This window comes from Diceros bicornis, chromosome 5 (assembly GCF_020826845.1).
Source record: "Diceros bicornis minor isolate mBicDic1 chromosome 5, mDicBic1.mat.cur, whole genome shotgun sequence".
NCBI classification, from domain to species: domain Eukaryota; kingdom Metazoa; phylum Chordata; class Mammalia; order Perissodactyla; family Rhinocerotidae; genus Diceros; species Diceros bicornis.
Window position 1 is genome coordinate 66,546,784 of NC_080744.1, and position 12,678 is coordinate 66,559,461.

Below are 12,678 nucleotides of genomic sequence, written 5' to 3' on the forward strand. Positions count from 1 at the left end.
CAGATCCACATGCCAACATCTCTCTGCACCTAGATGTCCCACAGGCCCCTCAAACCCAACTGTCATACAGAACTCCTCACCCCACACCGCAACCCGCTCTGCTGCCTGCCTTCCCGAGCTCATCTGGGAGCCATCCCCAACGGAGGGAACATAACAGAACCAGTCACCTCCCTTCAGGCTACCTGAGAAAGTGGGAAGTGCGTGGGACCAGGAGTCAGGGGGCCTCATCAAAAACCTCACCACTGGGGCAGCTGACCCTGCTGATCCTGAGTTTCCTCACCTGACAAATGGGGATAATAAATCCTGCCCTGTTTACCCTGCCAGCTGGGAGTGAGGAACCAATGAAATCATGGGTAAAAAGTACTTGAGAAAAGGAAACATCCTGTAGAAGTGTAGGGGGGACTAGGATGATGGGGGGAGGGGCATTTATTAAATGGTTCTCTGCAACAGGCTTCATGCTAAGGGTTTTACAAACATCATCTCATCTAATCCTCACAACAATCCAGTGAGGAATGTACTGCTTATACCCACTTTGTAGATAAGAGACTGAGGCTCAGAGAGGCAAGGTGGCACCAAGGTCACAGTTAGCCAGTGCAGAGCCAGGATTTTAATTCAGGTCTCACATGCATCATTCTAAAGCCCACCAGCACTCCACTCCGCCAGGAAGGGACTGCCACACCGCTGGGAGCCAAGAGTGCCAACCAGGTACTGCACCACCTCAGCTGTGTGACCTTGGACAAGTCATTGCCCCTCCTCTGTCAGCAGGAATAAGGCAGATTTTCCAAGCCAAAGAGAATTTCTGCATGGAGCAATTCTGCCAGGCTGGTGTAGGCGCCTCTGCAGCACAGGTGTTCGTGACACCTCTGACCTCAATCTGCCAGTGCCCCGACCATCAGCCTTCTGCAGTTGCCCAGGGCCCAGGTTGCCGCTGAGCGTGAGGTGCGAACTTCCGTCCAGTCAAGCAGAGGTCCTGCAGACCAGGAGACCAGCAGGGACCCAAGGCCGGAAACGCACCTCTGCAGAAGCTCTCCCAGGCTACAGCCTGCTCCGGACCCCAGGGTGAGCAGTCTCACAGAGTGCGTCTCCCCCAACTCAGTACCTTCAGGCCCGCCTGCTGCTGCCACCAAAAGGTGTAACTTGTGTGGTGGCAGACACAAACAGAAGCACTGGCAAGGTCACCTGCTGTTTTTCAAACCCCAGTCATCCTCTCTTCCTCTCACAGATGACTGCATTCAGCCGTGGATGAGTTAGGTTTGTCCAGAAGAGTGTTGGCCCACCCAGTTCTTTCACAATTTTTTATTTAGTTTCTGTGATCCCTTTACGGTTTGTATGCACGCAACTCCAGGCTCCCCAGGGCTCTCACTCCCTACAGCCAGCACCTGCGACTCTCTGTCCGAGAACTGCCCCAGGCTGCTGGAAACCGCTTTGTTTGCTGGCGCTGAAGGCTGGAAGTGCCCTGAGCCAGTGAGTGACAGGTAAGGGGATAAAGAAATTCCAACTCCTTTGCCCTGATTGGGATAACTCCAAGGTGTGGTGTACACTGTCCCCAGAGCTCCCCCTGGCACTCTGCTTGGTGTCACCCTTGTTTGGCTTCCTTCCTTTCCCTGTCCCTCTTCCCCAGTCCCTTACCAGGAAACACTTCCTCCCAAAATATCACTTTCATGCAAATCCTCATCTCAGAGTCTGCTCCAAAAGAACCCAACCTAAGATAGTTGCCAACAAAATGTGCAAAAAAATCCAGATTTCTGCTTCTCATGATAAATCTGTAGATCTAGCAACATTGGGCCCATTCCCACTTGGCAACAAGTGGCTAGAGCTGAGTAGAGGCTGCCTGATACAGACGGAAGATGTGTTCTCCAGTTTTCCCCAGTCCACCACACTCCCCACTCCCCTCCAACTGGCCCCTTTCACCCATTCACATTCCCTGCCTGGCCCCTAAAGGCTTCTGAGTTTGCAACCCCTACAACATAGTGCAGTGGTTAACAGTGGACTCTGGAGTCCAGGTTGATCAATTACCAATTCTGTGACCTTGTATAAATCCCTTAATCTTTCTGTCTTTCAGTTTCTTCATGCAAAAAATGAGTAGCTATAAGTACCTATACGATACCCTCTATGGTTGTTAGACACTTAAACAGGGTACTGCCTGTAAAGTGATTTGCACAGTATCTAGCACATGATAAGAAATCAAGAAATTACTAACATTTGTCCTTTTGGAGCAGGTGTGCCTGCTGCAATCTGACAGCTCACATCCAACTATCTGAGATTACCTGCTGGCCCCTCACTCCCCCTGGGAGGAAGATACCCCTTCCCCTGATAGGTTTGGGTCTGACCACTCACCTCTTCCCACTGGTGAATATATCGAATGAGGCGGGAGAGACGCAAGAGGCGCAGAAGGCTGAGGATCTTGGTGAAGCGGACGATACGCAGGGCCCGGGCAGTCTTGTAGACCTCCGAGTCGATGCGCGTCTCCACAATGAGGAAGATGTAGTCCACGGGGATGGAGGAGATGAAATCCACCACGAACCAGCTTTTGAGGTACTTCATCTTAATCCGTTGTGGGTCCAGAATTATCTCCGTGTTGTCCTCCACCACGATTCCTGTGCGGAAGTTGAGGACCAAGTCGATGAGGAAGAATGTGTCTGACACCACATTGAAGACGATCCAGGGTGTGGTGTTCTCATCCTTGAAGAAAGTGATGCCCACAGGAATGATGATCAGGTTTCCCACCATCAGCAGCAGCATGGTCAAGTCCCAGTAAAATCTGCTCAGAGACACAGGGGTTGATTGCCGGCAGGAGAGAGAGAAAGAGTTACAGACTAAGAGTGAAAGCCCTGAGGGAGAGCAAACATGGGAGAGAGAAGTCTTGGGAGGTTCTGAGACACTGAGGGAGATAGGCACATGGGTACCAGGGCAAGATATGGAGATGGGCACAGAAAGAGGCTCTTCCTTCACTAAGGATACCTTCTGCCTGCCCCTCGCTGAGCTCCCCAATGACAAGCCTCCTACTCCCACCCCCATGCCTCAGTGTGAGTCAGGCTGAAAAGTAAACCAAACAAAGACATCCAGAGAGGAGTGAGAGGCTGTTTTAGTTCCCCCCACACCACCCCAGGTTCAGGCCAGGCTGCTCCATCCTCCCTGAGGGTCAGCTGTGGCCTGAGACAGGCTGGCAGGCAGACCGTGACCAGAGAGCAAGGGAGGTCCAGACACACAGCAGGTGCCTGGGAGGCAGGAGGTCCGGGAGCCAGCCCCAGCTCTGTCACTGACATGCTGTGTTACATCAGGCAGGTGCCCTCCCTGCTCTGGGAATCAGTTTCCCCACTGTACAATGAGGATTGGAGCCTCAACACTGAGTCCTATAATTCTGATCTGGCCCTCATCCACACTGGCTCTCTGGGGTCCCCCTTTAGTCTCTCCCCACTAGTAAGAAAACGTCTGACCATCTCTCTCCCCCAGAGGTTTGCATTCTAACCCGGGGGTGGGGAAGGGCAGTGATATCTTCAAATGCAGGAAGTGTTAATTAAGGGATTTCAGGCACCAGTGAGGTACCACCCAATGCAATAGAGTGAGACCCGTGGGGGCTCCAGCATCATTTCTCCTAAAGCCTCAAAGCAACTGCAAGTTCTTCCTGAGGGAGGTGAGGAGGGACCTCAGGGTGAAGCCTCTGAGAGGTTAAGCAACGTGAGTAAGTAAAAGCTAACTCACAGGTCTCCCACCTGGCCCAGCAGGAGCCCCTCTGGAATGTGCAGACAGCACAGGTAGGCACAGATCCTATGTCCAGAAGGAATGACCAATCATTCCCAGGGACCCTGCCCAAGTACCAGCCACCCCAGGACTGGCCTCAAGACCAAAAACCTGCAATGCAAAGCTGTTTCCCTCTGCCATTAATTTAGACAGTTACACAATGACAGATAAAGGTATTAAGTCAGGAAGAAATAAGCATGTCTTCTCCCAAGAGAAATAACCTTTCAGCCATCTTTAGTTCTCTACTGCAGGGAAGCCAGGAGGAAGGGAATGGGAGACAAAAAGACAAGCTCTCCTTGAGTCTTCAGAGGGTCCCACTGCAAAACCAAAGTGCCCCTGCCTGAAGAATTCCAGGTTTGGGAAAAAAATTATTTCACAGCAAACTGTTTTCTTTGTCAGACTCAAAATGGTGCTATGAGTCAAGGAGAGGGCAGAGGCTGCTTCGCTGAAGGTGGGCGAGACAGCTGTCCCACATCACACAGCTCAGGGGAGGGTGGCTTCTGGAAAGGCAGCTTCCAGCAGCTTCTTTGAAAGGCAAGCCCTTCAGGGCCTCAAGACAGGACCTTAAGTCAGAGCCTCATGGGGATAAGGCTTCTCATTCTAAGGCTGGTGCCAAGAGGTCAACTTCAGCTCCTCCCCAGCCCCACAGCCAACCACCCCTTCTCCAGTCCCAATCCCCCTATACCATGGGGAGAACCCAATCTAAGACCTGAGAACCCACCATAGCCTTCACACCGACCACACAGAACACAGCACAGCCTGCTAACGACTCATAGGTCCCAGGAGAATGGTTTCAGCTTCTATGGGGTGCACTTGAGCTGTGTACACTCTCTACCCAGCCCCATGCATATCATTCAAAGACAGCTGCAGACACTCATTAGATGCCACACACAGGTATCCCCATTCACACACACAGCATGCAAACACCCCTATATACACATGGCCATCATTCCTTTTCATTTAATCTCTTGGGAAAAATAAAACAAAACAAAACTGTGGCATACAGAGGCAACTGAGGGCCCTGTGGCCCTCTCTGCACAAGGCTAATAATACGCCCAGGCTGGAGGAGTTTCTAAAATTAACAGAGTGGGTGCAAGGCGGCTAGGAATGCTGACTTGGGCAAGGCTGCCACTCCAGCGGATTTCTACACTCTTCCCAGCTCTAGTTCCCTCAATTACAGACCAAATTTGAGACAATAATTAACAGGAAAATGTTTGCATTTAGTGGTCTTCATAAAACCAAATTACATGAGGCAAAAACATCCATTTCCTTGCATTCTGACTAATTGTTTCAATCATGAGTTTCCAGATGCTAAGGGATACTTCTGGTGCCTGATTTGGGCTGGGGTCAGAATATTGGAGCACTTCTTCCCATAAACCATTATCCTGGAGCATCACAGAGCTACTCAAAAGGCAGCATAATATGGTGGGGAGAAAGAAGCACAGGCTCTTGGAGCCAGCCAACTTGGGTTCAATTCCTGGTTCCATCAATTACTAGTAAGTCACTTAATCTCTCCATGCCTCAGTTTCCTCATCTGCTCAGTGAAGATCATAACAGTATCTAACTAGCAGAATTGTTATAAGAATGAAATAGATTGATATTTGTAAAATGCTCTTACCTATGCCTTGCTATATTATTAAATGAATAAATAAGTAATTCATGTTAACAAATGCACAGGAAAGAGGTGAGGGAGGAAGATGAAATCTTCCAGAGAAGAGCCAAAGCAAAGCATCTACTAGGGGTGGGGGTGGAAGGGAACTTATAATGGTTCCAGGAAAGCCAGTGGTGGAAGTCAGGGGCCACAATATTCCCAGAACAATCAGCCCACAGAACCTATGTACCTCGGCAGACAGATGCCCTGACCTCAGGGAGCCTATGGCCCAGCCAGAGGACAAGGCTTAGACTGAAGACAAGTTGGGCAATGATTTAAGAAACCATCTCAGGTAGCAGCCCAGGTATCTGAAAAGGTGGGCTCCTGGTGGCCCGGAAGGGTGAGGCCAGAAAGTGCTCCTGGAGGAAGTGAGAGGAGTCGGGCTTTAGGAGCTGCCCTTGGCCTTGTAGACTACCCCTCCTTACTCTTTGCCAGATAGTTGCACCGATTTCTGAAAGCACGGCAGGGCGAGAGCAAAAAAATGATGTTCAGCACCACGGACAGCTCCCGGTGCGCCTGCCAGCGCCATTCTGCTGGTCCAGCCAGGGGAAGTTGGCAAACGCCTCTCCACTGCATCCTCAGCTCCCTGGCCCCTCTCTCCCCCAATTCTAGTGATCAGAAGCATCTCAAGTGATTACTTAATGTCCCTGGGCATTTTCACTGGGGGGTCCTTGGTGACTGGAAAGCCTTTATTCATAAAGACCCCAAAACACTTCACATGTATCAACCACTTACTTTGCGCTTTCCATGCATTACTTCATCTAACCCTCACACCAGTACTAAGGTGGCTGCTGTCATCTGCATTTTACAGATGAGGACACTGAGGGTCAGAGAGAAGTATCTGCCCAAGACCACACAGCTGGTAAGGAGCATACCCGAGATTAGAGAGGTCTGTGGGACTCCAGAGCCCGACCTCTTAGGATTTTAGGCACCTCAGTGGGATGCAGGGAGGTGGACAAGCACTCCCAGCACCTCTGCATCACACTGGGGAGGTAGCCTACCACAGGAGGTGCAGCCCCTGCCCCAGAGACAAGAAAAGAGAAGACAGAGTTGCAAAGAGGTTTCGAGGGGACCCATCCTCCTGATGCTGTGGTCTTCTGAGGCACTTCCGGGATGGGGGACGTAGCACTTTTCAAGCATTAAAAGCACCCTGGTCATCAGCAGTCAATCGGGCACAGTTGCACCCATCCTGTAAAAGGGAAAACTAAGGTCCACAGAGGAGGGAACAAGAACATTTCCAAAGTCTCAAGCTGGATGCCCCATGCTCCCCTAGCACCCCATTACCCCCAGAATCACTCATGACTAAATGCCACAATCCAGGGTATGCATCCATGGTGGCAGGTGGCAGGCTCTGGCAGGGAAGTAATGGACAGCCAGACTCAGACATGCTGGAGTTGGCACACGCCTGAATTAGAGGCCTTGTTCTCTCCAAAGCAAGATGACCTTCCCCATCCCAGTGTCCTCTCAGCTGAGAGGAAGTCCTGGCCAGCAAGACACCACCTGGACATGGGAGGCCATGCCCCAGGTTCAGCCCCAGGACCCCAGGCCTGTCCTCCCTCAATCCTGGACCTTACTTACTACCTAGACCAACAGGTCTTTCCAGGCAGGCAGGTGGCCTCTCAGCAGGAGGACGTGGCCTACAGATCAGTTCTGGGGGAGCGGGTCCCATGCACAGAAGGAATGGGGGCCAGCAAAAAGCCAAACAGACATTTTACACTGACACCTTGGACATTTCATGGTTTGGTCTGAGGAGAAGGTTATGGCCTCAAAGGAGCTGAGGGAAGAGAAGATAGGAGGCTCCCAACCCTGAACTCAGACTCAAGGACCAGACCAAGGGCCTCTCCTTGCCTGGAGGCTGAAGAGGATGTGAAAGGTGATAAAATGGGGGCAGAGAAGTGAAAGTCCCAGAACAGGGACGGCCTCCTTCAGCCTCCTCTCGTCCACACATGCCCATGCTTGCCTTTGAGCACACAGGCTCACACACCCACGTGCACACACATACACATGTACACATATACACGTGGACACACCTGAACAATGCACACATATGGGAATGTGCTCACACAGCCATGAATACATTTTTGTACACACACTCTCATCTATGCACTCCTGTTACTTTCTGTCCTTGTACACACATCCATCTTCACACATGCAGACTTTCTTGCACACCCACTTGCATACATTTTGAGACAAACGATATCCACTGGGATTTCTGTTAGCTGGCAGAAAGAGAACGTCTTTTTTTGCCCATTAAAATATTTTCCATCCTCCAAGATTCATCTGAAGTGCTACCTCTTCTGGGCCTCTCCAACCTCTCATGGATCGAGCCTCAGCCTAGCCTGAGCCTGGTTTTGGATCTCCTCGACACTGGGGCTCCTGGAGGGCAGGGGCCTCATCCCGGACATGCCTGTGTTCCTGCAGTGCTGACTGCAGGCAAGGGCCCCCATGCTTTCTCCCAGGTGAGTGGCACACCCAGGACCTCATATTTTACCCCCTCCCTCTGTGAAATTGCTCCCACTCAGACACCAGACCTGCATTCCCACCTGCCACCTGGAGGGCCTGCTGGCTCCTACACCCAAGTCCAAGGCTGAACTCAGCATCTTTCTTCTTAAAGCTGAATGGCACAGTCAGCATCTCAATCACCTGGGCTCAAACCTCAAAGCCATCCTTAGCTGCTTTCTCTTTCCTCCCACCTGCCCCTGCAGGCTCCCCAGGCAGTGACGGCGTCTTGTCTAGGGTCTTCTACAATCGTTTCTGAATCTGTCCCTGACTGCTCTGTCCTAGATCAGTTCCTCACTGCTCCTCACCCAGACCCTCGCCCCTGTTGCTTACCTGGTCTCCAGCCTCCACTCTCTTTCCCTCTAACTCGCATGATATCTGTATTATCTTTCCAAACACTATGATTATGTCACCCCTTGCTTGAGCCCTTTTGATGGAACCCTGACGACTGCAGAAGAAAGTTCAAGCTCCTTGGTCCGGCATCCCCAGCTACCCCTCTTCCCTCTTCTTCTTCCTGCTTCCTTCACAGTAGCTATCTGGACACTGGACCCACGGCCCCATCTCCATCTACATCCCGGTTCCTCCTCCTGAGGACCACCCCGCCTCCTGAACCCCTATCTTTTGAAATCCTTTCCCTCATCCAAGGCCCAGTTCAACTGCCTCCTCCTCCTCCTCCATGAACTTTGCCTAACCGTGCTGTGTGTCTATGTTGTCACATCCTGCCCCTTTCGTCACGTGCCACCTAACTCTCCTTCCAGCCCCCCAGCAAATCGCAGAACCCAAGAATCCAGGCATTTTTGTGTCTGAGATAGGGACGGGAGCTGGGAGATTTCCCCTCCGCTCCTGACTTATCCCTTGGTCCAGGCCCAGCCCAGATAACTGCCCAAGGTGATAATGAAGATGCTGAGACTGGAGGAGGATAGCAGTCAACATTTAATCTCATTTAATCTTCATAAAAACTCTATGAGGTAGATATTGATTGTGCCCATTTTACGAATGAGGAGACTGAGGCAAAAACAGTTGAGAAATTTGCTCTATATAGTGGATAAAGAATTTAAACCCAAGCAACCTGACTCCAGAGTCCCTCTTCTAACCACTCTACAGAAATATAAATCCAGCTAGTAATATTTTCTCTCCCAAACTCTGTGCCTTCTCCTTCTCCTCCTCTCCCTCCCAAACCTCTCTCCTGTGCTCTCCTCCACAGCACCTTCATCCTCCACTTCTTCACTCTCTGACCCCTCCACCTCTTCCCTTAAGTGAACCTTAGTTGTGTTCTAAAGATGTCACTCTCCCAAACCCCACATACCTCAGGGTCAGGGTGGGGTCAGCATCCGCCCGCTCCATGCTGATGCCACTCCCTGCCTGTGGTAGGAATGTCTACAAGATCCTTTGAGCATCCTGTCATTTTCTGGCCATCTTTCCAGCATCCATCTGCCACCCTCAGGGATGCTGGCACCTGGTTCACAATCTTCCGTTCCACTCCAAATCCTGCCATCATCCTGGGTGACTTCTACTCCATAACATCACCCAGCCTATCAGTGGCTTAAAGCCCTGACTCTAATGACTCCACTTCAGTCATCCATTCCAACAGCACACTCTGGACCATGTCTCCACCTCCATTTGTTCCATCTCTAATCTCAGAGGAGTGTCTCGCCCTAACCTCCTTTCCTTCTAGCTCTCTTATCCAATCATGCTAAGTCTATTCTTTAGTGTCCCAAGAGCCTCTAGTCAGCTGAACCCTCCGAATCTCCCATCAAAATCCTCCTGCCTCCTTCCACTCCCCACTACACACAATGGTCCAGCTCACCAACCTCTCTTGCCCTGTCCTCCTGGCAGCCACTTCGCAAGATCACAACCCTGGATCACGGCCACCATCAACCCTTTTCATGTTTACATGGAGGCTGTGTGGAAAATCCCACAACCTCAGACCAGTCCTACTAAATATTCAAGTGCCTTAGCTCCCTAGCCTCAATTTCCTCATCAGGGTTTCCATATTCAGCTGGGCCCTTCCCTCTGCCAGCCCATCCTTCCAGGAGACCCTAGTAAACTGTCCCTCCCATTATCCACAGCAGCTATTCTGAATTATCTCCACTCTCCTCAAAGCTCTGAAACTACCACTTTCCCTCCTCACTCTCAGTAGATACCACCACCTTCTACTTCACAGAGAAAAAGAGAAGCCACTAGAATTTCCCCTTTCTCCTCCTGCCACTAGATTCCCACATGGCTTGCCTCTCCCTGGTCCCCTTCCCCTCCTCCAGTCACAAGCGAATTAGTGACTCTCCCACCTGCCCTCGACCCCATTCCCTTTCTCCTCCCCAGGGACCTTAATCTATAGGTTATCCCCTCTCTCACCTATGCCTGCCGTCTCCCTCTCTGCTGGTCCTTTCCCACCAGCTTTTTCCTTTAAGCTCTCTACACTTAAAAAATCTAATCACTCCCCAAATCCCCACTGTGTTATCTTCCCCCCTCAGAACAAAGCTTCCTGAAAGAGGTGTCACTGTCCCCGCTCTCTCCCTTCCATCTCCATTCTCAACACTCCTCTCAACCCTCCAGCCACATCGCCAACGCACAACCTGCTGCAAAATCCAACAGATGCTTTCCAGTCCATTTCCTTTGTGACCCTCACTCAGCATCATCTGACACTGTGGACCATTCTGCCGAGACACACACGCCCTCCCCCCTCACCGCTGGCTTTTCTCCTTTTCTCTGCCTCTCCTTTCCCTTCCCTTGGAGGGGCTCCTCTTCCTCTGCATGACCTTTAAATGTTTCTGTTCCTTTGGGCCCTCACCTCTTCTCCTTCTATACACTCTCCCTGGGTGACCTCACCGACTCCCATGGCTTCATTATTCTGCTGGCTTTCAAACCAGTCCTCTCTCTTGAGCTCCACACCCATGTGTTCACTTGCTGACTACACATCTACACCTGCATGTCCCATGGGAACCGCATTCTTGACATATCCAGATATAACTTAACAGCTTCCCCCACAAACTCTTGTGCTTCCAGCACATGGTACCACCAGCCACCCAAATGCTTAATCTAGAAACCTGGGAGTTATCCTCAACTCGGCCATCTCCCTCACCTGCCAACACTCAATCACATGGGATCCAGCGAGTCTCATCCACCACTACCTGGCCAACTCTAGCAGCTTCCAAACTGGGCTCCTGCCCCTCCCAGGACCCCACATACCTCAGGGTCCGTGGTTGGGTGTGCATCCTCTCACCAACCCACTCTCCACGCTTTGCCAGGCCCAAAGTCCTTCCATGCTCCCAGCTCAAATAAGTCCCTCACTGTCATCCCCACGGCCCTTCCTGATCTGGATTCGGCCTTCTCCTCCCGCCTCGGTTCTCACCATGCCTCCCCTCGTACACTCTGCTCCAGACATACTCAGCAACTTTCTGTGCCCCAAGCACGCCATGCTTTCTTTCGCCCCTGGGCTTTCCTACACAGTCATCTGCCCAGAACTCTCCTTCCCACCCCAGCCCCTTGCTTCAGAGGAGCCGTTACTTCTCCTAGGAAGCCTTCTTTGTACCCTAGGAAATCTGGCTAGGTGCCCCCCGGACATGCTGCTGTAGCATAGATTTGTCACGCTACGATGAAATCGCGTGTTTCACTGTCTATCTTGGGGTCACTCAACTCTCCGAACTTGGCACAGTGCCTTTTACATGGTGAGTCCTAATAAATAAGTGAATGGGTGGAACTACGTGAATGGGTGGATGGTGGATGAGTGAATGAATGAATGCCTTGGGAGCCAAAGGCTGAGTGGCAGGGGCCCCAGCAGAAGCTACATGAAATGGGCAGCCCTCTGAGACCCCGACTCCTTCCCTCAAGGCTTTCACAGGCCTCCGATGATCAGGGAGGAACTTATCCCATCCAAACTCTCAAGATTCCAAGACTCCCAGCAACATCCATCAGCAAATGGCCCCCACCTGGCGCTGAAGCTGATGGTGGAAAAGTCACAGAGAAGCAGGGGAGGAGCTGGAAGAGGGGGAAGGTAGATGAACAAGAGACAGGCTGGGAGAAGCATGGGTGTTGGGGTGTGTGACACAGTGAGATGAGAGAGGGGGCTGGTGGGTGGACACTGCAGCTAAAGACTTCACCCAAGGCCGTGGTTGTGTTTCAAGCCGGACTGGCACAGGCCCACGATGGCAGAACACACCACGCTCTCGTTACAGGTGTGCCCTTGGTACGGACTTGGAAGATTCTCCCTTCTCCCCAAATAGGCCTAGCCCAGAGATCCAGGAGAACAGGGCTAGGTGGGGGAAGGAGCTGAAGGGCAAGGAAGGAGGCAGTTCTACTTCCACCTTGCAGACCCAGGATGAGTCTTTACCCTGCTGTGTGCTTCCTAAGGGCAGAAATGGTTTCTCTTCCTTTTCTGAGATGTGAACTTTTAGCTGGGCCAGGTTGCGGGGGGCGGGGGGGGGGGGCGGGTCTCAGTAAAATTGTCTTATTGTTAAATGGATGAGTAGATTAAAGACTGCTACTGGGGGAAAAAAAGACTGCCAAAAATAAAAATAAAGAATACACTAAAACGTTAACACTGATTATTGCTAAGTGGTGGGATTATGGGTTATTTTTGTTTTCTCTATTACACTTTCCTATATTTTCTAAATTCCCCATAATGAGCAAATATTACCTTTATAATCAGAAAAATAAATCCCCCTTTAACCAATTACCAGTGTCCCATGCTGTGAAGAGTCCTCTAACGTGCGTCACCCGGTCCTCGGGGAGCTCCTGGGCGGCCAGGGTAAACATGCAGACAAGGGGCTGCCATGACCCGGAGGTCAGAG

The 12,678-nt window shown here is 51.4% G+C and overlaps 1 protein-coding gene across 1 annotated transcript in view; it reads right to left on the reverse strand.

The window, feature by feature from the left end:
* Positions 1-12,678, reverse strand: part of HCN4 (hyperpolarization activated cyclic nucleotide gated potassium channel 4) — a 41,207-nt gene that overhangs the window by 13,536 nt on the left and 14,993 nt on the right. The window contains exon 2 of the mRNA XM_058542030.1: positions 2,338-2,761. Within this exon, the coding sequence (XP_058398013.1) occupies positions 2,338-2,761 (424 nt within the window). The remainder of the gene's footprint in view (positions 1-2,337; positions 2,762-12,678) is intronic.